The sequence below is a fragment of the Eimeria necatrix genome, genomic scaffold (genome assembly GCF_000499385.1).
Source record: "Eimeria necatrix Houghton genomic scaffold, Enh_scaff36, whole genome shotgun sequence".
Lineage (NCBI taxonomy): Eukaryota > Apicomplexa > Conoidasida > Eucoccidiorida > Eimeriidae > Eimeria > Eimeria necatrix.
In genome coordinates, this window is record NW_013654102.1 from 141779 (window position 1) to 168680 (window position 26902).

General features: G+C 49.7%; 5 protein-coding genes across 5 annotated transcripts; 3 read left to right on the top strand and 2 right to left on the bottom strand.

Annotated features, from left to right (window-relative positions):
• Positions 1 to 6035: 6035 nt before the first annotated feature.
• Positions 6036 to 7156, top strand: ENH_00047960 (histone H2A, putative; the record flags this gene model as incomplete). Its single annotated transcript, XM_013581061.1, has 3 exons — positions 6036 to 6234; positions 6794 to 6937; positions 7020 to 7156. The coding sequence occupies 3 exons, from the start codon at positions 6036 to 6038 to the stop codon at positions 7154 to 7156; spliced, it is 480 nt and encodes a 159-aa protein (XP_013436515.1).
• Positions 7157 to 14944: 7788 nt separating this feature from the next.
• ENH_00047970 (hypothetical protein, conserved) lies at positions 14945 to 15241 on the top strand (the record flags this gene model as incomplete). Its single annotated transcript, XM_013581062.1, has 1 exon — positions 14945 to 15241. One exon carries the CDS (start codon positions 14945 to 14947, stop codon positions 15239 to 15241), a length of 297 nt encoding a protein of 98 aa, XP_013436516.1.
• A 967-nt stretch (positions 15242 to 16208) lies between these two features.
• On the bottom strand, positions 16209 to 18634 carry ENH_00047980 (mitochondrial carrier domain-containing protein, putative; the record flags this gene model as incomplete). Its single annotated transcript, XM_013581063.1, has 3 exons — positions 16209 to 16997; positions 17177 to 17826; positions 17980 to 18634. The coding sequence occupies 3 exons, from the start codon at positions 18632 to 18634 to the stop codon at positions 16209 to 16211; spliced, it is 2094 nt and encodes a 697-aa protein (XP_013436517.1).
• An 862-nt stretch (positions 18635 to 19496) lies between these two features.
• On the top strand, positions 19497 to 22051 carry ENH_00047990 (hypothetical protein, conserved; the record flags this gene model as incomplete). Its single annotated transcript, XM_013581064.1, has 7 exons — positions 19497 to 19618; positions 19814 to 20246; positions 20530 to 20751; positions 20896 to 21140; positions 21237 to 21296; positions 21469 to 21565; positions 21782 to 22051. 7 exons carry the CDS (start codon positions 19497 to 19499, stop codon positions 22049 to 22051), a joined length of 1449 nt encoding a protein of 482 aa, XP_013436518.1.
• A 1025-nt stretch (positions 22052 to 23076) lies between these two features.
• Positions 23077 to 26136, bottom strand: ENH_00048000 (hypothetical protein, conserved; the record flags this gene model as incomplete). The annotated part of the gene is made up of 4 exons (XM_013581065.1): positions 23077 to 23688; positions 23802 to 24037; positions 24193 to 24366; positions 24477 to 26136. The coding sequence occupies 4 exons, from the start codon at positions 26134 to 26136 to the stop codon at positions 23077 to 23079; spliced, it is 2682 nt and encodes an 893-aa protein (XP_013436519.1).
• Positions 26137 to 26902: the final 766 nt, after the last annotated feature.

Consider the following 26902-nt stretch of genomic DNA (forward strand, 5'->3'; position numbering starts at 1 on the left):
CACTCGGATGATGGATGCGTGCGGCTGCCGAGCTGCCGCATGATGACTGCGAAACACAGTCACCACAAACTCAGAATGCGGTGAAAAAAAGGATAGAATGAGGTTCGAAGCTCAGAATGCGTTGCCACTGTAAATTTGGCAGTATGAGATGCTTTCTGCTATCCTTTTTTTCCAACACATTCCGGCTTTATGGTGATGGTGCTGCGTCTGTCTCCCCGTCGTCGATCTCGGCCCATGCCAGATCCTTCCGGTTAAAGTATGGCAGACCAGAGGTATTTAATTTTTTTTGTTCCAAAAGTGCGTGAGAGTAGCAGCCGCCACAATGATTTGAGCGCTGACCGCTTGATGCTTAGTTACTAGCTCCAAGCTACAGCGTCTGAATGCACCGTGCACACAAAGGATGTGAGGGATCCCTCTTTTCTTCGTAAAAAATGGGGTTTGTTAGGGTACTTGTGACGAATTTTCGCAAAAATTCTCACAATTTTTCCGCTGTCACCACAAACGCAAAATCGTAAACGGCAGAGTAGCCCAGTTCGGCTAAGCAAAATTAAGTCGCTGTCTACCTTACGTAATCTCCACAAGTCACGAATTGGTCCTCGCCACTTCATCGCATCGTACTCCCAATTACTCTTGGTTAGAAGTTACGAAATCGTAGGTCCTTCGCTGCGTTCTTAGGAAAGCAATTGTTCCGAAACAATTTCGTTTCGCTTGGGGAACGAATTCCCTGAAAGGGGAAACATACTGAAAAAGCATCGTTCGAGCGTTGAGATGCCAACAGCCTTCAGATATACCGGATGATATCTGCCTTTTTCGATCCGCTATCTGATTTGGAGCCGAAAAGTGGGCAGCCGGTGAAGACAGGATGGAGGCTGCTATTGGACAGGCAATACAGCATAAAAGTACCGTGAGTTTGGGATGTGCCAGGAAGTACCGGCACTCATTACCGTACTGACTCACTACTGGTGTTTTTCAAAGCTGTACAGCTATTAAGGCATTCCGGAAGGACAAGACGTGGCATAAAAAGTTAAGACAAACCGCTGCGATAGTCCACGCAGATCATTTCTCTTTGAGTTGCTGCTCTAATAAAATAGAAAATAACGCAAATAGGTCGGGAAGTGGCGAGTTTATCTTGCCCATAGAAGAAGCCCCACAAAGCCAGCAAACGAGGCTCGCCAGTTGTGTGACACTGAGAGGAAGCGCAGGTAGTTCTGAAAGGCAGAATGGAAGTTGTTCTTGCAGCGCCAGAATTAGTTGAAGATGATGTTGCTCTCGAGCGTGCCATAGAGTGCCCTCAATATTTTGTTTTGGGCTTACAGCTTCTGCATGCTCAGAAAGACGTGTGTAGTGCGCCTTAATCGCAGTGACCCAAGGTTCGATTTCTTGAGCGTTCTTGTAGGAACTTTTGTTCCGACCTGCTGCGGGAGAAGTACGTTTTGGCTCTTTAATTTCTAGGGTGCTAAAACTGGTGTCAAGTCTTCCAAGGAATGCATCGTCACTTGACTGCAGGGAAGTAGGTTCACACACGACAAATCTTCGTACTGTCTGGATGTTCCCGTCCGGCATCTCACGTTCACTGCAAATATCTGAACTTTTTGAAGCTGTAGGAAGATTGGAAAAAGATGGCTGAGATGCTGTTCTCGAAATGCCAGGCCTTGTGGGCCCTTTCACCAGTGAAACGGCCTCCATTCTACCGCAGTTATACATAAAATCAGGTAGGAGTGGATCTTTTGATGCCTGTTGCAGCTTTTTCCGTCAGGGATGTTGATGAATCGTCTACCCATTGGCGGGCACTTGTCTTTCTTATTAGCTAGGAGTCACACTGCGGTTGTGAAGCAGTACTATTGTCCGATGCTGTGCAATAATAGACACTCCTAGAGACCCAATGCTTCTTCTTGCTTTTTCACCAGAGGCTGAGTGCCGTCTAGTTATAGGCTGCCAAATACCAAGCGAAACGCACAGCACACAGAGATACGAACGTGAAACTGTCAAAAAGACAGACAGCCGGCCCTACCCACCAAGATTTGTAAGTGCCTGCACATCCCTGTGCTTGGTAAGAACAACTCCAGCCCATTCCGGCTAGTGTTGTGCGTGTGAAAAGAATAAGCTGCTTGACGAAGCTAACTGCTTTCTGAAGACATACACGAGAACGTCACCAACCAGCACAGGAACCAGCACATGATGCTCTTTCCCCCAGTGAAAAGTTTACACATGTTTCTTTGGTTAATATAAATTGCTTTCGAAACATAGCGCAATGTAAGCAGTGACACTGCTAAGTATAAACTCCACGGTGAGGCCTGTATAGTGAGCTCGTACCTGTCGTGGTTGAAATCTGCCGAAATGAATGGCTCACGAAGGTGCTAACTGTTGTAGGTGCAAACGTATTTATAAACTCTTTAGGCGAAAAGATGCAAAAAAAATAATGTCTTTTTCACTCAGAGGGAATATGAATGCAATCACATACACCAGAATGCATGCGCAGGCTTGCCGCGTTCACCAGCCAGGTTTTTGCGTTGTCCATTAATCGTCAACGGGCACTATGAGACAGAATGCATTATCACAAGTTTCTTTCATCTTTCTTTTTTGCTGTTTTCATCCGTGACTTTCCCTCTAGTGGGGGGTTCGATGCAACGGCAGGGCACTTATAACTGTCTCAGCGAGCCACTGAAATGTTTGCAGTTTCATCTCACTAGACGAGAACACATGGCATGCATGCTAAAGCCTTCAATAGATAAAAACAATGAAATAACCCTTCATGCTACAACAAAGTTTCCCCTGCAGATCATTTAGATTTGCCATCAAGAGCGTTTCACAAGAAATAACTTTGGCCGGATGTCCTTGCGACCACTTACATGAACGGATGCAGTTTCTATGCGCAACTCCACATATATGCTATCGAGACCTGCAAATAAAACAAAAATATAGCATATGTTATCGAGACCGGCAAATAAAACACAAATATAGCTCTAGTGCAGAAGCTAAAGGAGCATGGATTCGGCATGATTTCGCACAGAATTCATGAAACGGCAGGGCAGCGTAGCCACTCTTACCTTGCTCGCAAAGTCGAAAACGTCAAACCTGAGTGCGCTTCCGTTTGATTCAGTGTCGCAACCATCCGAATCGATTCATTTGCGTCCCCCCGTGCAATAGGAATAAGCGAACGGTCTACCACAAGGCATGTAGCTGGCACGTAGTGCCTTGCCCTTCAGGTGCGAAAAATTAGCCTGCTGGCTGCAAGCGGGGCACCGCAGTTTTTTACCTGCTGTAAATGACATCTTGAACGTTCTTATTTAAGAAAATTTTGTAAAGACAACCTCGTTATGAAATGTTTTCTTGCGAAGGAAACATTCTTCGTAATCTTGCTAATGTGCTTTCTGCATGCCTTAGGCCTCCCCTAAGCCCTAACATTAAAGCCCAAGACCCTAAACTGCTTCCATTTGGCTGTGTCAATGAGGATATTACTCTAATTTTGGCCACGGAGATGAGCAGAGAAAAAACCTAGCTAGCCTGCGGTGGCGAGACAGTCTCTACAACATGCTGCAAAAGAAATCAAGTCTTCAGAGAATAATTAAGCAACTAGAAATATTATTGAAAAATGGCATTGACACTGAAGTGTGTCCAGGAGACCATGGCAATTCTTCAGGCAAATAAATTACATTAGCGACGTCTTTCAAGGCGGATATGGCGCAGTGTAAGCCATAAGACATATTCGACTACAGAAAGCGATTTTGGATGGGCGAGTTGCTCTGCTTTCGACCTTCCCTATTCTGAAACACGGAAAGGCAGCTATTCGAGCGCATTTTCTGGAAAACCTGATGGAAGACCCTACAAGCCATTCCGCGAACATGCTCAGCCACTACGTCGTCGTCTGCGTTGGCCTGCCCTCTAGAGACTCTAGAGTAGCAGACATCCTAGCTGCCTGTCTTCAATTGTTGCTAAACACACTGGAAAATGTTTTAGTTTGACAAGCAATGGCTTTTATGTTTCATGGAAGAAGTGCGTAGTTGCACTAGAAAGCCGTGGGCATACACGGCAGCAACCGGCAACCGCGTCAGAAGCAGAGGTGATGCAGAGAGCACAAATTCTTGCACCGGTGGTTGGAATGGAGACATACACAGCGAGAAGCTGCTAAGCAGGCCCACAGGGAAAGGACATCTTAACAGACGCACAGCGGAAGCTCAGAACAGCGACAGCAATAATGCTGCGGGCGCGAGTAGAAAAGGACATCTCAACAACAAAAACGCAGAGCAGCGACAACAATAATGCTGCGGGCGCGAGTAGGAGGAAGGCACAGCAGTATCAGAACTCAACGCCCCAAAAAGACAATCCATAAAGTTCTTTTAGTGATGACAACCACTGCGCGGAAAGAGGATGTTGTAGTGCGGAGAACTCCGAAGTAACCCGGAAATGGGGTCGAAGGCTATAGAATTCAGCATAATGCTAATTGACCAAATAAGCAGTAGTAATCAGAGCTTTGTGCACAAAGTAGCTGAGTGGATTCTACAGTAAATACTTGACTATGTTCCTGTAACTGTGGACTGGCCTGGGATAATAATCCGTTGAGGAAACCCTCCCTTATTGTGCAATTGATACCTGCAGTAATGGTTTCCCGCCGTGCTGTGAGACAGATCGCTGCGTGCTATCTTCTCTAAAAGAGTAGGCAGTCAAGTATATTGAGGCGCTGCCAACGAGAAATTGTAGCATCAAACTCAACTGTTACAAGGTTTTGCCTGCCTTCTGTAACGACAGAACGGTGAACGACCCATTTCTGCCAGCGAGCCGATACATCCAGATGCTACTCAGTGGGTTAAGATATAGTCCTCTGAAATCAGCTGGATTCCTTGTCAACGCTATACACGCAGTACGATTACTGGGATTCTGCTGAACCGCAACTCACTGAACTCACCCAACCGAGCAGAGAAGGCTCATGACGTATTTAGCAGCTCACGAGGCCTGCTGCCAAAAGGCTCTAGTCTACTGAGGTTTGTAAGGATGATTCTCTCTTCAAGTTTGAAACCTTTGCCATGAGTTCTCAAGAGAGCGTGGACCGAATGAAGCCCGTGTGAATTCGCTGCAGACGCGCTTGGGTGCAGTTGCGAGACAAATTACTAGGCTTGCGGACGAAACACTGGGCAATCTACGAACAGAAAAAGGCTGGTAAGCACTGGGTTAGGAGCAGACGAATACACGTAAGCTACAAGTCTTGGATAAGCCACTCTTTCCTGCAGCACGTGGTGAAGCCAGTGTCTTCTACGGAATGCCCTTGACGCGGTCTCAGGAGTTAATGCTGCCACTCTTACGCAAGGTAACAAACAGATACTCAGGATACTATGGAAGCCCTCACTAAAAAAGTGCGTCTTCCACTGAGGTGAACGTGACTGCGATTGCTCCTCCCATGACCTGTGTACGAAGATGCTGTAGAAAGCCCCCAATATCGAAGATAACAATCCACCCGAGATAGCACTAGGGAAGTCAGAGAAGTCTAAGACTCCTTATATCGAAGTGCAACATGTAACGAAGCTATACTAACCTCCACCATATCCACCCCAGCATCCACAGTGGCCCACGTGAGGAAGAGTGATTGGCTACCTATGCATAACGCCACTGCGCTGGCCACAAATCGCCAGAATTGGTGGTAAACTGAAGGATGAAATGGAAGCACATAGAATATTCATTTTTGGAATAAACTGCCGCATAAAGCGTCAAGTGGAGGCCAAGTACTGGAGCCAAGCAGGATTCCTACACCTCTGTGGCAGGAGTGGCAGTTTATGCAGGGCTGTCTGAGGTAACCGCGGCGGGCCCTACCAATGACGACTGTCACTTACGAACGCTTCGAGGTGCGTCAAGTGAAACGTATCACAGTTAAAAGCTTATTTGGATTTCTCTTTTTTTCTGCGTGATAAGCGTTCTGCCCTCCCTCAGGCACCACCTCTCCTGGAGCTAAGAACTCTCGCGGCGAGGTTGCTCCAGTAGCACAACAGCTGACATTTCTAGGTTGTTCCGTTTTCTCTTCATTCTTAAATTTCTTTGTCTTGAAAATGGATGGCGCCGGCAAAGTTGGAGGAAAGGTGGGAGGAAAGGTTGGTGGCAAGGTTGGTGGCATGGGCAAGGGCGGGAAGGGTAAGGCTGGAAGCGGCAAAGGCAAGAAGGCTCCTCTTTCTCGCGCAGCTCGCGCTGGACTTCAGTTCCCTGTCGGGCGTGTTCACAGAATGTTAAAGAGTCGTATCTCATCCGAAGGTGAGGAGAACACTTCCAACCTAACCTGCTCAAGTGCGGATACATAAAGACATAGTGTACAGCAAAACGTCTGTGGTGTGGCTGCCTCACAAAGTGGTTTTTTGCTAAAGTCTTTGTAAGTTAATTACTCTGTCGTGTTTGTTTACGCCTTTTCCCAAGAGTGTTTAATTGCTTCAGCTGTGGTGGGTTCGGGTGGCCTTAGTGGAATGGCGGTACAACGTGTCTGGAGGTTTGCCCGCTTCCGTCCTGCGGTAACTTGTGCTCTTATTTGTTCCCGTGAATCATTTTATCCCAAGATACGGCTTGCACTTGCTGTTAACGCGCAAGATGTCGGTTCTTCAGGACCAGCAGTGTAGGGCTTGCACGAGGGATGACCTGTCCTTTTCTTTTTGAGCAAGTTGCAGTGAAGGATGGCTCTGCGTGTTGGTGTTCCTATTTAATGTTTAATTTGAATGCGTCTTACAAATTCCGTGACGGATGTTTGCAATCGCCGTAGATCGCACCAGCTGCTTGTGTGGTTCATGCGGCAGCACTAGGGGAGCCATGTTTTTCTGAGCAGGCCGCGTGGGCTCGACCGCTGCAGTGTATGCCTCGGCCATTTTGGAGTACCTTACGGCTGAGGTGCTCGAGCTGGCTGGTAATGCCTCGAAGGATCTTAAAGTGAAGAGAATAACTCCCCGTCATTTACAGCTTGCCATTCGCGGTAAGGTTCATCTCCCATTTCCCAGTAGGATGTTCGGTAGCTGCTGCAATCAGCAGTGCATGGTCTGCATGTTTTTATTCAGGTGACGAAGAACTGGACACGCTGATCAAGGCTACAATTGCCGGTGGTGGTGTTATACCACATATCCACAGGTCGCTCATGACAAAAGGGCCCACCACGCAGCCTCTGAAAAAGCCAAAGAAGCCAGAACTTGAGTGAATAATTAGAAGATTTTGGAACAATTTTGGGAGCCCGAAGAGTGATAAGCCTTGGTGTGCTCAGACCCAATTTGTCTTGCAAAACGTCAATTCTTTTTCTTGGATTTTGGGAGCCCCATTGAATCCTACACGAGCGCTAGCCCACATTAGCACACTAGGTTCTACACTTGAAGGATCAGACAGTTTTATTTCTAAAAGCACCGAACGGAGACGCTGCAAAGCGTCGTCAAGGGGTGAAGCATACCTGTGTAGTAAAGTAAACCAGTGCACGAGAAGTTGTCACGATGGTGCGTAGCTCAGCTAAGATGCGTCTAGATAGCATGTAAACCGGTGGGCGGGACTCTAGAAAAAATCGCTGTATACGGCGAGTGCGCATGATTAGTTGGTGTAAATTCGCGCCAATCAGGACTTATCCCGTCTGGGCAGATGGTACAGACAAATTTGGACAGCGTTGGCGAGCTTCACCTTCACTAGGGGACTCTCACTGTCTTCATGTGCTGCTTGTGACTCTGACTTGTTTCATCTTCTACGGCGGAAGTGTGCCCACGGGTTATCAAACCGCACCGAATGAGCCACCGGTTTGGGACTCGGCAACGAGGGATGAACCGTTACAAATACAGGCGGAGATTGATGCCAAAGGTGTCAAGTGTAGTTGTTTTAGCATTGCGCAAGCAGCTGGGGGGGGGTTACTTTAGCTCTCATTGCTTGGCTTGCCGTGAAAGCGCTCCATGTTTTATAGGATTTCTCCATTTGGTTAGGAAGCGAGTAAATGAGAGCTGCAGCGGAGCCAACTCTCTGCATGTGCAGCTGGTAGACTGCGCGTATTTCGAAGTCGCTCGGGGCGAAAGGCAGCAGCAACTGCTGGGGAAGAACGTAATTAACGCAAGCGAACCAAAAATAAAGGTTCGAAACGACCGCAGAACACAGTTGCTATGAGTGTAATCGCAATGCGTGTGGAGAAAATATGGCTGGTGGTTATACGAGTTGCTGCAGGCTGGATCGATTGGGTGAACCTCCTTCCTGCATTGTTGCTGATGCTTCGTTCACCGTTTCCTGCTTCTGTGCTCCCTTTGAATCGTGTCTAGATTACTGCGGAGTGCTGTGAGCTCCAGCTTGACAGATCCAGGGTGCTCCCTTGTCCTCCGCGCTCTGGACGAGTCCTTCACGCAGATGCATTGCTAAGATGTGAGTTAAGATGTTCAGTCATACCTACATACCTATATCTTCCGCTGCTAAACATCTAGTTTTTATTCGTATATATCCCCTGACAAATGCTAGTGCTGATTGATCCGAAGTATATTACCTAGGAAAGCGAGGATTTTTTGATATTTCCACAGATTGCTTTCCTGAACGACTTTAGCCAGCTGCACCAGCCATACAAAGCAAAGAGTGTTATCCTGGACAACTGCAGCCAGCTGCTCTAGCCATACTGCCTCCATATATGTGCCTTTTGGTCAGCCCTTGCATATTCCCTTGAGTAACGCCGGTGCCAATTGAAGATTCAAAATATGTAAGCTAGGAAAGCGAGAGCTTTTTGTGATGTTCCCAGAATAGAGCTGCCTGTTTCTTCTGCACTCAGAGCAGGTGGCTGCACTTGCTGCTGAACTTCGTTACTTGCTGGACATGAATAGTTTTCACGGCATAAGTGTCGGCATCTGTAATTATTAGCTGCAGTGCACGGTTAGACTATTTAACGGCATTTTTGCGCCCAGTGGTAGTGTTCTGGGTTGCACCTGGGCTTCCCGAGCCAGTCCGGCCCAAAGCAGCTTCCTGTATACAGTGACGATTTAATTCAATTCATAGCCTATTTCCTTCTGGCATTTTCGCGTCGCCCGCTGGAACAGGAGGCTTCATTGCAGTGGTGACCGCTTGTGCTATACTAAGTCATTACTGATTCACCCTTGTATACTTCCTAATAATGCACTGAAAAGTTGCATGCTGTGTCAGCGCATGTGACCAGACTAGTGCATCATTACCTTTTTTATTCAATGCCAACGACCACCAAGTCCTCCCGAAACCATATTACATCAGCTGAGCAGCTTGCATCCAAGAACTGCTTGAGTCTCACGGAGCCTTTCTAAATACACGCGAAGAACTACTGGTAAACTGATAAAACTGCCCAATTAGAATAGCAGAATGGAGGACAATTGAATATTCGATGGCTGTGCTGCGAGTATTGGCAGTCGTGCAGATCTTCAGTACGTTTTCACGGCTACACGCATCTTAGGAGATTTTGATGCAAAATGCAGTTCTTTTAGTAACTTTGGGTCCATGTCTCGTGCACATGTATCTTTTGCACACATCTGACGTGCTAATGATTTACTGAATCTTTTATGACAGAGCCCCTGGGTTTCCACATAATGAGAACAAGAAGCGTAGCTGAAAGTAGTGATGTTGATGTGTGAAGCGCAGTCCTAGGAGAGCTCATTTATTTTCTGATACCACACTGCGCATGCGTAACGCGGCTGACGCCCAATATGGGGCAGAAATTGGCATAAGGACAGATTCTAGCCGATTGTGCTTTGGTCTTGAAGCGGCTACTATTTCCGTCTTTCTAATCCCATGGGCAGCTTGTGGGCCACCGGACATTCCTCTGTTCCCTACTGTAATGTAAGTTTGCATTTGTAAGCTTCTCATTACTTGAAATCATTTCTGGTTCAGACACGCTTTGAGGTACTCTGGAGGCACGCGTGGGGCCAAGGGGCTTAGAAAAGTATTTTCAAAATCTGAGGCCTTCAATCATGGGGAGCTGCTAAAGGCACCTGCTGCTTCTTTGCATTCAGATACACTTAATCAGCGCTACTAAAGTCAAATAGCCTAGTGATCGCTCCTTCAGGAGCTGCGGCCTCAGCGCAGTGTGTCATCGGTCACATCCCGAGAAAAGTTCTAAACTGAAACAATTTCACTGTATTTACTTATAGTACGATTGCATTTGTACCGAAGACCACAATGAGCGCCATTTTTTCCAAAATAGGTGGCCAACTCGACCACGAAAAATAAAACGCCACGCCCTCACCTGTGCAACGTTTTCTCGACACGATGTACTAGCTATTTAAACGGCACTATAAGAGTTTGAAGCCCTTGCACCTAATTGAGTAAATGCATACAAAAAGACTACTTCCACAAACTGCAGCGAAGATCAATGAGGAACGGTAAGTCTCCAACTGAGCGCTTATACTACCAAGACAGCTATACAGCAAAAAGTAGGGAAGACCCAGCTAGGTCCATGTAGTTCCGAAAGAAACCTTTTGCTCTGTTGATGAGCTTGTCAACTGCAGATGCTTACCAGATTCGTAGGGCTATAAAATGTAGAGGCACCTTTACTGAGAAGTTACTCCCTCTTGAAGCAACAAGAGTGTGACAACGTAGCGGCTTGAGTCCCTCTCTCTTCAAGTTGTTCATCTAACACTGCTCTGGTATATAAAAAATGAAGTCATACGCTCTTTATTAGCAAAAAGCTGCACTTGCATGCAGTCACTGAAGGTAAGTTCGCAAACCCCGGAAAAACAATCTTTCGCGTTATTGTAGCCTGCCTTCAGCCACTTACAAGGTAAAGCAGCCGCGATTTATTATCAATCTTGAAGGCACTACAGCAGCTCTTGGCGCACAACTTGAGCTCCGACGAATCAAAAGACACATGCCAGTGTGTTGCGTTGCTAGAAAAAGACACAAACGCTTGTTATCCGCCATAGGCCTGCCACGCCACCTTTGTTGAAGCTGCTCAAGTATTCTGTGTGAGAAGGATATCTCCTACATCGCCGCGCACCAGTACGAAAACAGCCGTAGCAGGTGTACCGCCCTATGGTAGATGGTCGAGGTTGGACTTGCCTTTGCTGGAAATATCGTCAGTATGCCATGCGGAATGGCAGCAATGGCGAGTGCTGCAGATATCTGCAGTCCGGAGTGAAATGGTTGAGAGCGTTTATCTCAGCGGACAACCAACCTAGGTTAGTTAACTCTGAACGGGGCTTCGAGAGGCTAAAATATGTGGGGAGTTTTCGGTTCGCCTTACGAAGATCAATAGAGTACTTTCCCTGGAGTTTCTTCTCTCCGGAGTGCCGAGCTACTATTTGACCCTCGTGTAGAGCAAACTCTCCTTCCTTTGTTTAGGCCTCTTTGTTACCTGGATGCTCACAAGACGGCAAGCCACGCTGATTGTCGAGCGCGATTGGGTCTTGAACTACTCTGCAAAGGGCATGCTGCCTCCCACTCCACAGACGCCACCTATAGATGAAGCCGTACATCGCCTAATCTGTCTGCCTCTGCAGCTTTAGCCGTGAGCTCCGGGGCATCTAGGCCAGCGCCGAATTCTCGAACTGAATGCCTGTGGACTTCGCTGATGCCCTCACAGCGTCTGACGTGGCATTTCCTTCTTTCTTTCTGGCTTTTTACTCGTTTTTATATCAGGCTTCCATTTGATATACCTGTTGTCGGTATGCTTGCGTGCAAGCGGCATGCCAGCGCCTCTGCCCCTCTAAACGACAGGTCAAACCATCGGCATAGTTTGTTTCCTTTCAACGCCGCCCCCCAGTTTTCACTCTAGATTACTTTTATTTCGCTTCACAGACTTTGGAGCTTAGGCAACCACAAACCAGCAGAGAACTACCTTCCCAATTCCCCGCAACGTGCAACCAGCATACCAGGATGCAGATGCCGGATGCAGATGCCGCAGGGCATCTGCAACCTAGCCTTCAGCCAGAAGTTTAACGCGGGATTCTGAGTACAGCCCAAGGACAAAAGCAAAGCTAAAGGGTAAAAACAAAAGCTTCCAGTCCCCAGCGAGGCTGCGGGGACAAGAGGGTTGGGGTGTACTGTGGGGAAATGCTGACTTAGAAGGCAGCCAGTCAGTAAGACAGATTGTGTGCTGCACTGGACACACAAGATGCTGTCTAAAAGGCTGTCCAGAGAGAGTCGAAGCTGCACTAAAGAGCTTGGGTAGAACAGTGGGTATGTAATTTGAGATTATTTGCATAGTTTTGAACCTCCTTGGGATACTGAATCATTTCGTACCTTGATTATCCCGTTTGCAATAAAGCTACTGTAGTACAGGACGCAATGCATTCTTAGGGACTGTGCGTTCACCGTGACATTCGGCGAGAGGTTGCGTGTTTTTCTTTTGTACGCAGAACAATAGAGAACACGCAGCGCATTTGAACAGATAATAAAATCCTCGGAAAAACCACACAGTTGACGACACAGACATACCTTTTAGGAACTCCGAGTGCCATACTGCTTTTCCTCCTGAAGCGCATAAAGCTCGTTGACACATTCTGAACGATTACATCAACGGGACTCTGTGGACTATATTTGAGAACTAGTTGCGGAAGGATGTTCGCAGAAATAGGCATATTTACAATAGCAGCTGTGTGAGGATTTGCCCAATGATAGTAGTTACCATAGACTACCTTGGTAACTAAGCTGATGCCGGTCTTGGACCCGTACACCAACACTGGGTTCAGCTTCTCCTTGAAAACCACTGCACACGGACGAGGCATCGTACGAGCCTGCCAATCTCAGTCTCTAAAGACTTCTACAGGGCGTGCACTCGTAAAACGAGTAATTCGCCCTGGCAGGTGGAAGCATCTCGCTGGTGCGCTTCATCAAAAGGATTCGGCACTCAGTCTGTATGATCATTTAGCAAAGTATGGTGCATTTTCATCCGAGGGGATCTCACCTAAACTCTGGAGATCTCCTGCCCGCTTCTGGCATATACGGGTGTTCGGGAAGAAACAATGTCTTTATGCGGCGTCTTCCATTGTGGTTAGCCCAAGGGGTCAGGCGCTCCAGAGAAGAACCTACTTTTCCCAACAGAGGAGCCTTCGCTGACCTTACCAGGCAATTTCGTTTTGGTGCCGTGGTCTACTTACGTGTCTTGGCTGCATGCTGACCGATAGATTCGTAAGCCTTTCGTCGGACACTTCTGCCGCGCGTCTCCGGCGTTGCAGGATGCTTTCCAGAGCCCCATCCTTGCTTCTAAACAAGCAGCTCTTGCTGTCGTAATTTTTTGTCTTTGTTCCAGCGTTATCCACGCAAAAGTTTCTCTTCTCCAGATGGAAGGCGTCTTTGGAAGCACGCTTTTCGCAGTCGCCGATGATAGGGCATGCTTTCTCTTGAGGTATCAAAGCAGGCAGCTAGGGATATCATCTACGCAGACCTCCCAGCACTGTGAATGAGTTGAAGGATACTCGGCCGTTTTACGGAATTGCGACGATGCTGCAAGGCTTGGTTCTTCTAGTTGCCCGCGGCTTTCTTGACCGCTAGACAACGCTTGAAAGAGCATCGCCAGTCTGCTCACTATCGTCCTCCTTCGCAACATCTTGAGCAAGCCTTTGTACTGACGCTTCTTCAAAATGCTTTATTCAGCTGGCTCAACGTTTCTCGCTTTTGGTGGTTGCCGCACTGAGAAATGGGGTTCCTGACCAGGACTCCAGGCCTCGTAGCTCGGTATGAAAACGTCGACGCAGCGCATCTTAAGCTATTTTTCTAAAAATTTTCACGTCACCTGTTCTTTCGCAGCCGTGTTATCCGTGACTAGCGTTTCGAGGATGATGCCGAATCGTCTGAAGCTCAAGGCCCAAAAACTATATTGATGAGGGTAGGAACTAAAAGCTGCATTCTGTTTTCGCGGATGATTTGCAGCGTAGAATTCTTGACGGCCCAATTTCCCTACGGGAACACGCTCTGCAATGGTCGTCCTACCGGATATTTCAGAATTTTTTTGTTTCTTGCCGCCGTCTACCATGTAGCCACGCCTCTAACACAGGAGTGGGTAGCAGCACTCGGCTTCTCCCGTAGCCCTGATTCCGAACTACAACAGTGCCGCATTCAAACTGTAGAGATATGATAAGCTTAAAGTCTCAAACTCAATACGCGTCACATAGTTTTTATTATTATGCCGGAATTTAAATATCATCTTCATTCTTGCAGTCTTGTGCCCAGGTAATTCCTGTTTTAGGTGTAATTGCGGCTGTTTAATCGCTGGCAAAATATCACAGGATCAATTGTAGAGAGGTACTACAAATCAACGCATCGAGTGAAAGTCACACAACTATTGCACTGTGGCTATGGAATCACAAATGCATTTCAACGTCTTTCTAACTAGTTTCCTTCTAGTTATAGCCGTTGCAGTGACTTCAAACGTATGTACAGCAATCTCAGCATCCATGCCATTTTTTTCGTGACACACGTCACCTCCGCCAGTCCGCGCCGTTTTTTGGTGTCTTGTTGAGTCTCACAGCCTCTTTGATGCTTAAGCTGCCTGCAATACCCTTGATCTACACTGAATTATAATAATTAAGAGAAAAGACAAACAGTATATGGAAACGTTCCAGAAATACGGAGATACAGCAAGGTCTGGTGTTGGCGACCGCTGGGACGAGAGGCTGGCTGGTGTTACTGCAATGAACGTTATACCACCGGCAACAATCTTGGGTGCACTAGCTTCCAGGTGCAAAGGAAAACATTACACACTGCAAATTATATACAATGCATTTTTCTCTAGATTATGAAGAGACGGAGCAGCTAGCCACAGGCATTGTAGTAGCTAACTGTCAGTGCCGCTGCTGCTGCAGCAGCGGGGCAGGCAGCAGCACAGCGGCGGCACCCTTGGCGACTATCCAGGCTAGGGTGTCAGCTTGCCACAAACAAAAACACGTTCCATAGTTTATTGCTGTCTCTGTAATTTCTTGTCTCTTTCTCTCTTGGTGTTGCTGCATCAGCAGCAGGCACCAGTTTCTCAGACAGGCCACCTCTCAACGGCAGCAGCCACTGCAGCAGCAGCAGCAGCAAAATGGCGCCGGCACGCCCCAGCGTGAAGTCTGCTCGGAAGGCCCCTAAAAAGTCTTCGGCAAAGAAGCCCTCTAAGGCAGCTGCAGCAAAGAGCACAACCAGTGCCAGCAAGAAGGCTTCCCGTGCTCCGTCTGCTGCCCCAGCAGTGGCAGCAGCAGCATCAACAGCACCCAAGGCGAAGAAGACCATCCGCAAGAAACAAACAAAGCCGGAAAAGACGAGAAAGCCTAAGAAGGCTTTAAAGCAAACAATAAAGAAGACAGCTGCGAAGAAGCCCAGGAGCAGCAAGAAAGCATGAGCAAGCCGTCCTCATTGCTGCTGCCATACCAGCAGACCTCAGTGGCACAGAATAGCAGCATGTCGTGCTGCTGATGCTGCCGCAACGCACACTGCTGCTCGCCCGCCTGTCCGTGTCAGGGTATCCGCAGCAGCTGTTGATGCAGCAGGGAGGCAAGTGCTGGAGCACCTGCCGCAGCAAGGGGAGACGGAGCGGAGGCTGCAGTATCGCCGGCGGCGAGTACAGCAGCAACGGCTCAGTTGCTGATGTTGCACGTGCTGCAACAACAGCTGAAATTCGTCTCTCATTCCGGGAACTCGTTGGAGCGTTGCCGCTGCAGCAGCAGCGGCAGGGTTCAGCAGCAGATTGACTGCATTTAGTAGCACTTTTTTTCCCCCTTAGGCTTCCCTAGAAGCCACCAATCGTATGTGCGTGCATTCAACTCTGCTCTCTGCTATGATTACTGTGGTAGGGGGTACGACAGTTGGAGTTGCTGCTGCGCCGACAGTGTAGTTGACATCTTAGTGCGCGCAGCTGCTGCCTGCTGTGCTCACGCTGCACGGGCTGCGGCATCTGCTGCTGAACGTGCTCTCCGTCGGTGGTGTCACTGTTGCAACACCTACGTTGCTGCTGTTTGCTTCGTCAGGTAGCAAGTGGTCCGTGTCCCAGGGTTAGGTGTAACGCACCTCGTGAAGTGCCGAGGTCAACAATTCCAAATTGTCTACTTCGGAGCGCCGGCTGCCGGGGAACACTTGAAGCAGTTGCTACAGCAACGGGTGCTGCACAGACTGCTGCAGCAGAAGCAGCACCGGTCGCTGCTGTAAGGGCAACTCTTGGCTATACTGCTAGTAAATGTTTTTGGAGTGCAGATGCTTTGCGGCTACCCGCTTTTGAAAATGGCAGCAGCTGTGGCTTAAACATAAGCAACGGCTGTAAAAGCACAGCTGTACAGTCGAGCTCGCTGCTCCTGTTGCAGCCCCTCGTTTCCCTAGGGTGCGGCTCTAGCGACTCGCTGTTGCTCTAGATGGTCCGTCCAGTCTCTCTCCAAGCTGCTGATTGCACATTTCGTCTTTTCGTAAACGATCCAAGAGAGAGACACGGCAGGTAGTGCCTTGCAGCAGTTGGCTTGCAGCCCTCTGTATAGGCCTCGTAGCCCACCTTGGCGCACTGCTGCTGCAGCGGCTGCCGCGCTGCTTCGATATAGCAACGGCTGGCCGCCACTTCCGTCCACCTGCATGCGTGTCCGCACCAGGGCAGTTGGGTACGCCAGAACCTGGCCTATGAGGCTGCTGCAGCCACCCATCAGCAGCAACACCACGGCGGGAGGCGACGCCGGCTGCAGCAAGCTGGTGCTCGTGCTCTGGTCACAGCAACAGCGAGCTCGCGAGGCCAGCACAGCTTGCGCCGTCGGAATGCTTGGTACCATGCCTGTGTGTTCGTTTGTTTTTGTTGCCGTTGTTGAAGGAGCATCAGCAGACGAGAGTTCCACGGATGCAGAGGAAGGCTCGGGGCTGCAGTTGTTGCATGTTTTGCGTTGCTCGTGGTGCTGCTGTTGCTGCCGCCGTTGCTTGGGTAGCATGACATTCTGCATGTAGGCTTCTTTAAGCGTCTCGAAAACGGCTAAATCAATGCCCGCATAAGGAATGATGCCCAGCAATGAGGGCCCCACACCTCTGTAGAGTCGTTTCAAACCTCCTTCTCTGTAAATTTCCCGGAAACACTGCAGTACTCCTGTGTACATGCAACCTGGACCGTATGCAGCCAAACGCGTCTTGACCTACAGACACACAAACCGTGCACTCTAGACCGAAGTCTTCCATTATGAAGACGGGAACTCAAGACCCGAATACCGCTGAATCTACGAACCCTGGGAAGGCGAGCCTCATTAAGGCGTGCCCGTGAGAAGCTAGTTCGTTTGGTGCTACAGAAAGTTCTGCGTTGCTAGGTGGTGTTTACAAGCTCCATAGGGTATATAAGAAGCTGGGCACAGAGCCCCGCCATCGCGCCACAGAGAAATTTATCCATGAGCTGCAAGTGGGGTTCTCCCAGTTCCTCATGCTGCTGCTGCGGCGCTTGCTCGGGCTGCTGCTGTTGCTGCTTTCTACGTGCAAGCGTGTGCTTGCAAATGTCGTAGCTGTAGAACTTGACCGCTGTCTCGGGCACAACTTTTAGGCAGTTGGTCAAGTTGCCCCGGAAGAACCCCCGCCAACCACCGAGAAAGAAGTGACTGCAACAGCTCCCATTGCTAGAGTTGGCTTTGCTGCTGCAGCTGCCGCGCTTGATGACGCTGGGGGGCAATGGACGAAGCACAGCCTCCCGCACTGCTTGCTTTCGGTGCTGCTGCCGCAAAGCGGTCCCTTCATCTTGCTTTGAGGATTGCGATAACTTCCGTTCGACGCAAATTGCGGCTGCGCTGCCGCTGTTTCTCCGCGTGGCGGTAGCAGCACCCGAATAGGCAGGATCAGCGACAGCCGTAGAAGCCTTACCTGACAGCTCCTGTTGCATGATCACCCGTGCTGCTTGCCTCAGCGGTACCGAGATGGGCTGCAACTGAAGAATCACTTTAACTCGGTCAAGGGGAGCAGTAGCTGTGCGCGAGACGGCACCTGCGGCGCAGCGTAAGCCCAAAACCACAAGCTACAAGGTATTTGAAGAGCGACCCAGCGTTCCCGCCTGTCTTGTCCAGCAGGCCAATAAACAGTCCTGAAAAACCAGTACCCAGGGTCTACGGTTTGTTCCATGGGCTTAAGGGACCCCACCTGCCACAGCTCCGCTAGTGAGATGTAGGAATGCATGCGTCCGCATGATCTGCAGCATTTTGGGGTCTTCATCTTCCCCTCTCCGGTGGATTTGATGTTGCTGCTGCGGCTGTTTCTGTTGCAGCAGCTGCTGCTGTTTATTTAAGTCTTCATTCATACCATACAACGGCAGCTGTTGCTGTGGGACTGCTGCAGCGGAAGCTGCAGACGCAACGGCAGGGCTGCTGCTACACTTGAAAAAATGGCCCCTGTTGGAGGGCAGTCTAAGCACAGCTCCGTGGTCTGCAATGCTTAGTGTCGAAGAGAAGGAAATACAGTTGCAGCAGCTGCTGATACTGTCGCAGTGCGTGCTGCTGCAGCAATGCAAAGCGGAACGGGAAACCGGCCGCTCAGAACACACACCCGCCGGCAGTGGCTCCGCTGCTGTTGTTGCTGCTGTCGAGGGCGTCGCTGTTGATACCTTGGTTACGGCCGATGGCGTGGCATGTGCTAGTGCTGCTGCACTCATGCCAGCAGTAGCAGCACCTGTTGTTGCTTTATAGTCAGAAGCACTGGCTGGTTCAGTGCCACCAGAACCAGACACAGTGCTGCAGCAGCTACGTGCTGCGCATACAAGCCGCTGATATACGGTCTCGACTGGACTGTTGATTGGCATAACATCAGCAGCTTCAGATCCACTAGAACTTGCAGTATTAGCAGTGCCAAGGAGTGATGATGCTAAGCTGCTGCAGGCGAAGGGTTGAAGGCCCGCTGACCAATTTCTACGGTTGCTCCACGCAGTTTACCCTCCCTGCTCCTCTGCTCGTTCTTCCTACGGCTATCTTTGCGGTTTCTTCTGCTGTTATGCCTGCTGTTGTTGCTGTTCGTGCGACTGCGCTTGCTGCCGCAGCAGATGCAGCTGCAACGGCACCTTGTAGTCCCGTTCCCTAAAGATAGCCAAATCGAGCCCCAGTGGAAACAGGCTTGGAGTGTGGAATCCACTGAAGCCATCGATCCGTGAGAGAGCTTCAATTACGGCATTTGTGGTGGCCGCTGCAGCTGTTGGCGCTGCTGCAGCTCCTGCGCCATATGAAGCAGCAGGGCTATTTGTGCTGCCTTCTCGAGAAGTGTAGAATCCTTTCATTACATCTTCTATTGGAAGGACAAGTGCTGTTATGCTGGCTTGAGCGTAAGGCATCTAGTGATGGGAGAAAAGGACCCAGCGCATGCAGTCGAAGGCTTCTTCATCTTGAAGCATCGGCAGCTAAGCTCCCTCTTCATATGCGTCTTTTTACATTGACCTTTGCATATTTGAGCGAAATATGAATATCTTCCTAAGCCCTCAACAGGGAAACTGAAACACAGCCACGACGGCCGCAGCAGTAGCAGCAGCAAGGGGAACTTCACTCAGCTTTATCCCCTTTCTTTGTTCATTGGGCTATATTTGACATCAAGAAGGGTGCGGTACACCTTTTCCTTGTTTTTTCAGAACCTGGACACCAGGCACATCTACGGGAGTCTGGTGTCCAAGGTTAAGGATGGATTCTCAACCTTCTGTCCCTCTCCCACAGAGCCAAGTGGCTCTGGCTTGCAGAATCTGCGCCTGTGAACTACAAGACAGACACGCCCTCAGTGAACATCATAAAACTCTGTGGCACTTGTCAGTAAATAGTAAAACATTAAACGCAAACGCCGTTCCCTAATAGGCGCTTCCCGGACCAGCGTGACGGTTGGGTCAACTCTAAAAGCACCTTATGAGTGTGCCTGTTTTTATTGTAGCCTCAGTTTCGGATTTTTCACAGTGCATGTAAATATCCTGTGCTATAGCCCTGTGCCTACTGCATATCCACTTCAGGTACAACATGCGTCGCCGCAGTCAACAGTTGCCGTCTATCCCTGAAGCTGAGTTTAAGAGAAAGACTGAACTGTTACGTTTAGCTCGAGAGTATGCGGAGGGGTGTGGTTCGCTTGGGACCTCCCAGCACATGGCTGTACAGGAACAGGGGCTCACAGGCGCTGCGGCTGACTTTCATGCTGCCGTGCGCTGCAATGTTAAAGGGAAAGACCACTTAAAGAAACATCAGGGCTATCAGAGAAGCGAGAGAGGTGTGACAACGTCAGCTTCAAGGGGCAGCAGCAGACAGAAAGCAACAGCAAAGGCTGCAGCTGCTGCATGGCGTGCTGCGCTGTTACAGCATCCAGAGAGGTGCAACTTATTCGAACAGATGCCCGCATTCCCTTCAGCCGCAGAAAACCTAAGCTACATGCGCAAGACATACGGATTTTTTGTACGTCCCTTTGCTGCTACCTAGTTGCCGCTATTGCCGGATCCACCTCAGTTGCCATGACTGAGCGTATGATTCCTACTGCTTCCTCTTAGCTGGTGCTGAGCAGCATCATGATTACGCGGAAATTGATGCATGCGAAGAGTTTGATTCGGTTCTGACTGCTGTCGCTCTGCTACTCTTGCTTTGGCTCGTGTTTGCTTGCTGCTTGCTGTTCCTGTTGCGTGTGTTGCCCCTTTTGGTTGTGGCTGATTTTTCAGCTGCATGCATCATTTGCTGTTTCCAGGTCCCAGACGAGGAATACTGCGTGAACTTACCAGGGCTTTTGCGCTGCTTGTGGCAGGAGCAGCAGAAACAGCCACGCTGTCTGTTTTGCTGCAGAGGGTTTAAGGGTATTCGCGCCGCACTCCAGCACATGCAGCAGCAGCGGCACTTCCAGCTCAAGTGGGACGAAGAGCAGCAAGACATGTTGCACCGCTTTTATGACTACAAGAGGTCTTATTACGAGGTTCGGGTTGTATTAGAAGGCTCGTGTTGTGTGAAATGTGCGGGTATGAGGCTTAGCAGTTTTTCCTCAAATGTGTGATCTGGGTGCCTTCGTGTGCGCTTGGTGTATGGCGGACTGCCACTTTTTGCCATCGTGCGTCTGCAGCTCTTGGGAAGGCTTCCTGAAGTGAAGAACGCGCAGCTAGTGCTCCCTGACAACCCCAGCAGCAGTATACAGGACGCAACGTCCCCCTTAGCAGCAGCAAAACAAGCAGAACGGTCATTGGAAGCGGAGGCAGAAGTGGTAGCAGGCGAAGATGAAGGCGATTGGGAGGACTGCAGCAGCGACGAGGAGGGCAGCGCGAATGCCGCCTCAGAGCAGCGAAGACTTGAAGAGATGCTTCAAGCCAGGTGAGTCTTTTTCGAGCCAGAATGCTGAGCTGTACTGAGCAGTTGACGTGCACGATGTACAATGTACAGGCTGTAACGTTTGCAATTTCCTTGCAGAGGATGGCGGCATGCACGCGTGACTGATGAGGGGAACTTGCAACTCCCTAGTGGCCAAGAGTAAGCGCCGGGATATATGATCCAGCACTGGATTATACGGTTCACGGAGCATTCCAGGATTGTTTTTTAGGACTCTGAGGCATTTACACCACAAGTGGCTGCCTTCAGCAGTATTGAGAATGTTGGGCTGCGGTGAGGGACGAAGTTTTGTGTATGGCGTTCTGCTGCTCAGAGTGCTGCATCGATCCCACGCAATTTTTTGCCGTCAGCGCGTCAGGCGTGTGGAACGTCAAGAGGCCGAGCAGTGTGTGCTACGCGATATGGCAAGAGTAAGTGACAGCTGCTGTTCTTCTGTGGTGCTGTTGCTACCCTTGGTTATTTGTAGGCGTAGTATGGTTTGGCTTTGCCTCTACTTGATCTCTTCTGGATCGTCACGAGTGAACCTTTTCAGGGGGTAGGGCGGATGCTTATGATTGTCTAGCTGCTACTACGACTGCTTGTAGCTGGAACGTCGAACGGGATAGCTTAATGGCTCGTGTGTTCAGGGCCTAATCCTGCCGAACGTGAGTACCATCAGCAAGTGGTCCGTAGCTCTCTACAAGCGGCACAAGCTTCACAAACAACTCAAGGTGTCAAGGGGTGACACACATATGCGACAGGAGCAGCGCGTGATGCTGGCTCCGCAGCAGCGCCGTCTGATCTGGAAGCGAGAGGCGGAGCAACAGAGAAGGTTGCAGCAGCAGCGCATGAAATTGGGCATCATGGCAAACATTCTTAACCGGACGATGCTGAGGGACACTAAGTACTTTTTGTGAGCTGGATTCCACAAGCGAACTGTCGCGCACAGCTGCGCTGTTGCAAATTTTACGAGATGTGGACGTGCATCAAGACAATTCGTGTTAGTATTCACAAACAAACCTAAACAGTCTCCTAGCAAGAGGAACAAGCGTCACGCTGGCGCTGCAGTTGCAGTGGCACGTGCTTCACATGTTAGGGCAGTAGACAACAAGCTGAATCAACTGTTCCTCTCGTACAGTTTGCCTCCTATGGCAGTTTGCTGAAAGGACGCTTGATCGTTGTAGCTTGTGAATGATATGCAATCTCAATTTCCAGTAATAACGGCATTGTCTAAGAGGTGACATTGCAGGGTTACAACATAGTGCTACAGCTGCTCATCTGCTCGAATGCCTCGTTTCCCCGTGTCGTATGCCTAAGCCCATCCGACTCATTGGGTTGTTCGTTCAGCAGTGTCGTGCGCACACGTGATAATGCGCTTCATCATGCATGCTTGGCAGCCGCGTTCAAAATAATGCGCAGCATAAGCAATGCAGGAAATTGGCTGTCGGCTGCGAGATGTGGAGGAGTATGCAGACGAACGCCACAATGGGAACAGGAGCATGCCTGCGACAATAAAAGGAGAGAGACAATTTGTCGAGTGCTCACCACTCGTGTACTCAAGTGTGCACGTAGCGAACACACTTCCAGGTGCTTGTCTCCCCCTTCTGTTGTCATAAACGCGATCCTGTGTATCCACAGTGACGTTTCCTCATGCACTCAAATATAAGCAGCAAGAAACAGGTAGATAAGTGTACGAGAACTGTGGCTGAGTCGCCTCATCACCCGTAGTTGTCAGTAGTCTATTCACATCTTCACTGGTGCTCCTTTTCATACGAGCGAATACAAAGGACAGGAGACCTGCTCACTGCTGCATTTACAAAATGGTCTTTGCGATGGGTCGCGGCAGGATCGCAAGTCCTGCAGTGGTGGTGAGTGTTGCTCTTGTCCTCATGTTACCAAGACGCTGAAAGCAACAGCGCCTAGCCGTCGCTCTTCTGTATGCTTAGAGACCGAACATTGGGAAGCTCTCACGTACGAAGTCTTTGAAGTTTTCCTTTGTAAGGGGCACAAAGGCATCTCCATTTGAGTCGGCGTAAAAGAGAAGCCAGGAGCGGTGACATCCCCTGTCTTTGCATGAGGACCCTTTTTTCCCGCTCTCCTCACTGTCTAAGAGGCCGCACAGGTCTTCCAAACTCTTTCGGTGACAGCCGTTGCCAGAACAGTCCCCGCAACAACCATTGTTGCACCCACCGTCTTTGTTGCCTGCCTTGCACGGCTTGCACGTACACATTTTGCTTTTGAGGTCCCGGTCGCCACTCTGGCAGATGGAAAAACAAAGCTTCAAGACATTTGGACGAATGGATAACTGGATGCCGCGGTCAATGCTGGTTCGGAGCCTTCGCAGAAAAGCGCGTAGAGTGATCATGGCTGCGTCGTTACCAGCTTGATTTCCGTCTTCCCTCTTCCAACCGCTCGCCTCCTCCTCATTACCAATGACAATAAGGCTATTCTCTATGCTAGGGGGGCAGCAGGTATAAGTCCGATTGTCACCAAGTTCACCCTCTTCTGTGGAATCATTTGCTCCCAGCTTGACGTGAATGCAAGCAAGAAGGCACTGAAAGCAACACGCATTTAGTCCATACGAGGAACATGTGTGCACCTGATGATGCCTAACTAGAAGCAAAATGTTTATCTCATTTCAGATTGTGGATTGGCCCAATAGCCTACCTTGACCCTGCGGTTTTGTTCTCCGGCTTCTAGGAGCTCGAAAATAGTCTTCGGCCATCCGCCCTGCAGAGTTTTGATATTTTCTTGGGCTAAGTTGTGATTTGTCTGTTCCCGTTCCTTGTTTGAAAAGACGGGAAGGCCCTGCACACGTGCGCCGAAAACCCCCGGTAGGCGTCCAAGAAGCTTCCCCAGATCTAGCAGCGGCGCCGCCATACCATCCACAAGAAAGCTAGTCCCTGTGGAGACATAAGAAAAGCAGACACCTCAAATGATACAACCTGAGCCGTAAGGCCAAACAAAGCCATGCACCGCTTGCAAGCCGTGTCAGAACCGGTGGCGACACAGGAACATTACAGCCTCTGGATGGTCAAATGAAGGGTGCACTGCCCACCAACGCGTTTGGAGAGGTAGAGAAAACCTGCTGCATCTCTCTCTACAATGTCCCCAGATCGACACCAAATATCGTTTGACTTCAGCAAGTCTTTATACAGGTATTGTTCAGTTTTCCCTTCTCCTGTGAAGAGGCATATGCCGTGCTCTGGGTTCACTTGCGATACCAGTTCACCTGAATGCCGCAAAATCATGGTACTCGCAAGTACTAGAAGACGCGACGCCGGCTCACCTGCAGAAACAGCAGGTTGCAGCGACAAAACAGCGGTCCACATGTGAACGTACCTCTCTGCACGAGCGTCCTCTCGTCCCTGGGGGCTGCCATCCCCATCTTCGTAACCGGGTCTCTGAAGATTTCCTCCCTTTCTTCATCAAATTTTACGATACGTTCAAGCTCTCTAGAATTCCAGGAGTTGTCGGGGACGAAGCCGAAGGCCCCCGGTATGCTCCAAGCATTGAAGAGGATCTGAGGCGTCTGGAGGTTCCTTGGAGAATAGAATTCCAGAATGCGAGGGATGTTGAAGACGCTTTTGACCACAGGCCACAATTCCCCAGGCAAGCCCGTACCTATGCTGGCCCGCAGTTGCGGATGACCCACCCAGGAACCCAAACGCTGTGTCTCGTCTCCCGCATTGAAGCGTTCGTGGGCTTTGAGGAGCCTTGACCACAGCATGCCTGTGTGGAAGATGATGGTGGCGTCTAGAGCCTTCACATCAGGCCATAGAGAGAGGAGACTGCATCGAGAACGCAGCAGCAGAGCTCCCCTGCAAGAAATTGCTGCAGCCAATGCGTGGAGCCCCACCTCGTGACATAACTGAACCCCCAACAAGAGGCGGTCCGACTCTGTCAGATCCACGGCATGCACCCAGCACAAACCAGCGGACAGAAAACGGCTGTTCGATACCCATGTAGCTCGTAAGTGCCCCTCCAAATCTGCGGTATACAGGCAGCAGCACGGCAGGGCCATATCGGGGCATTCGCGTTCATGCATGTGGTCACGCTTCTGCTCATCAGCCTTGGAACGTGCTGACAGGTGGTGGAGACGTTGTTTTAAAAGCAGTGGAAATCCAGAGGGCTTGCATTTGTGCTCCTTATCATGTTGTTGTTCAACGTGCTGCTTGTGGTAAGCCACTTCATCCTCAGTGAGGAATTCTTTGACAATGCTGTGCACTTGAGGGAGGAGCTTGTGCTCTCCCGCATCCTCTTTTGCATCTTTAAGTCCACATATGAAAACCGAGCAAGGATAGGAGCCAGGCTGTCCCTCATCATCATGTAGGACCGCAGAAACTGCCGCATCAATTTCCTCAGTGGAGGGCTTCAGCCAAGCAGTCCTCATGGAGCTAAGAGTAAGGTCATCGCATATAAGCATATCTGCCTCTGATTCTTGGAGAGCTCTCCGCAGTAGGCTCCCGCGGAGCTGAGGATGCAGTAAAGCCACTGTGATTCCCGCTTTCAGTAGACCCAAAAATACAACTACGAATTCTGGACTGTTGTGCATCATCAGGGCAGCTACTGGGGTGCTGCGTTTACAGTCAGCAGATGCGTGACTACAATTGCTGCTCTTACACGAGCCACATGGTGTGCCGTTACTTTTCTCTCGTCTGGCCGCCCAGGCCGCAACGCTGTTACTTGCATGGTCTGCGTGACGATAGGTCAAGACCCTCGTGCAACACTCTGCACAGAGTTCCCCACCCTCATATTGTCCTTCGTCAGCAGCGGCTCCATACACCAGGAAAACGCGGTCTTCAGCTTTCTCGGCCATTTTTTCGAAGAAGCGCGCTACGGTTGTGTTGCGCTCGCGCTCAAGGACCCTGAGTTCATCGTGCCTCGCAGTGAGCTGCGCGGACCAATCCTTTTCAATTTCTTCCAACGACTTACCTGTCTCGCTCTTAATGCGAGACTGAAGCCACTGAGAGACTTCCTCTGTGACGTGCTTGTCCGTCATTTTCTTGTTCTGTTCGAAAATTGCAACAAACTGCACAGAAAGACGCAGTTCAAGGAAAAGAGTTCAGTTGACTATTCGGAGAAGGATCAGCGTTAGGATGTAGTTCCGCCCTCAAGCGAAAAAACCAGAATACAATCGAAGCAAGAACAGCATTGGGCCAGTGCGTCAGTGCGGCTAACACACAATGGGTACGATAAAGAGCAAAAACACTTAGCCTAATGGTCCCAAATCGGACAAAAGTGGTGAGGAAGTGATTGTGAAGCAAGTATCAGTGGAATTCGATTAGCTCACAGGTTCACAAGGAGAGGCCTTGAGCCACTGGGTCACCCCGACGGGATAGGTTTGCAAAGATGATAACCCTCAAAAACGGCGCGCACAACTACGTACAATATCTGATTTCTCTAAATTCATGTGTTCCGATCTGTCATTTCCAGTGTGCTTCTGTGACAGGAGGAATCCACACACACAAAGCAGGGCTTTGTGGTACCGGCGCGTGTTGGCGGCTCGAATACGTGCCTTGATGGTACCATTCACCAACCAGTTTATGCAGAGAGTGAGTGGCTCAGCCCCTTGTATTATTTATGCTTATTTTGCTAATTTTCACTTAACTGTTTTTGGAGCATAGAGGAGAGCTGCAGTTGGTAACTTGCCGAGGATTTGCGGAGGTCACCGCAACAAGCCTGCTTTGGCTGTTGTTGCCATCTTCCTGTGTGCATGAGAGTTACGTTCATTGTTAACCTATTGTCTATATTATCATTGACTCCCC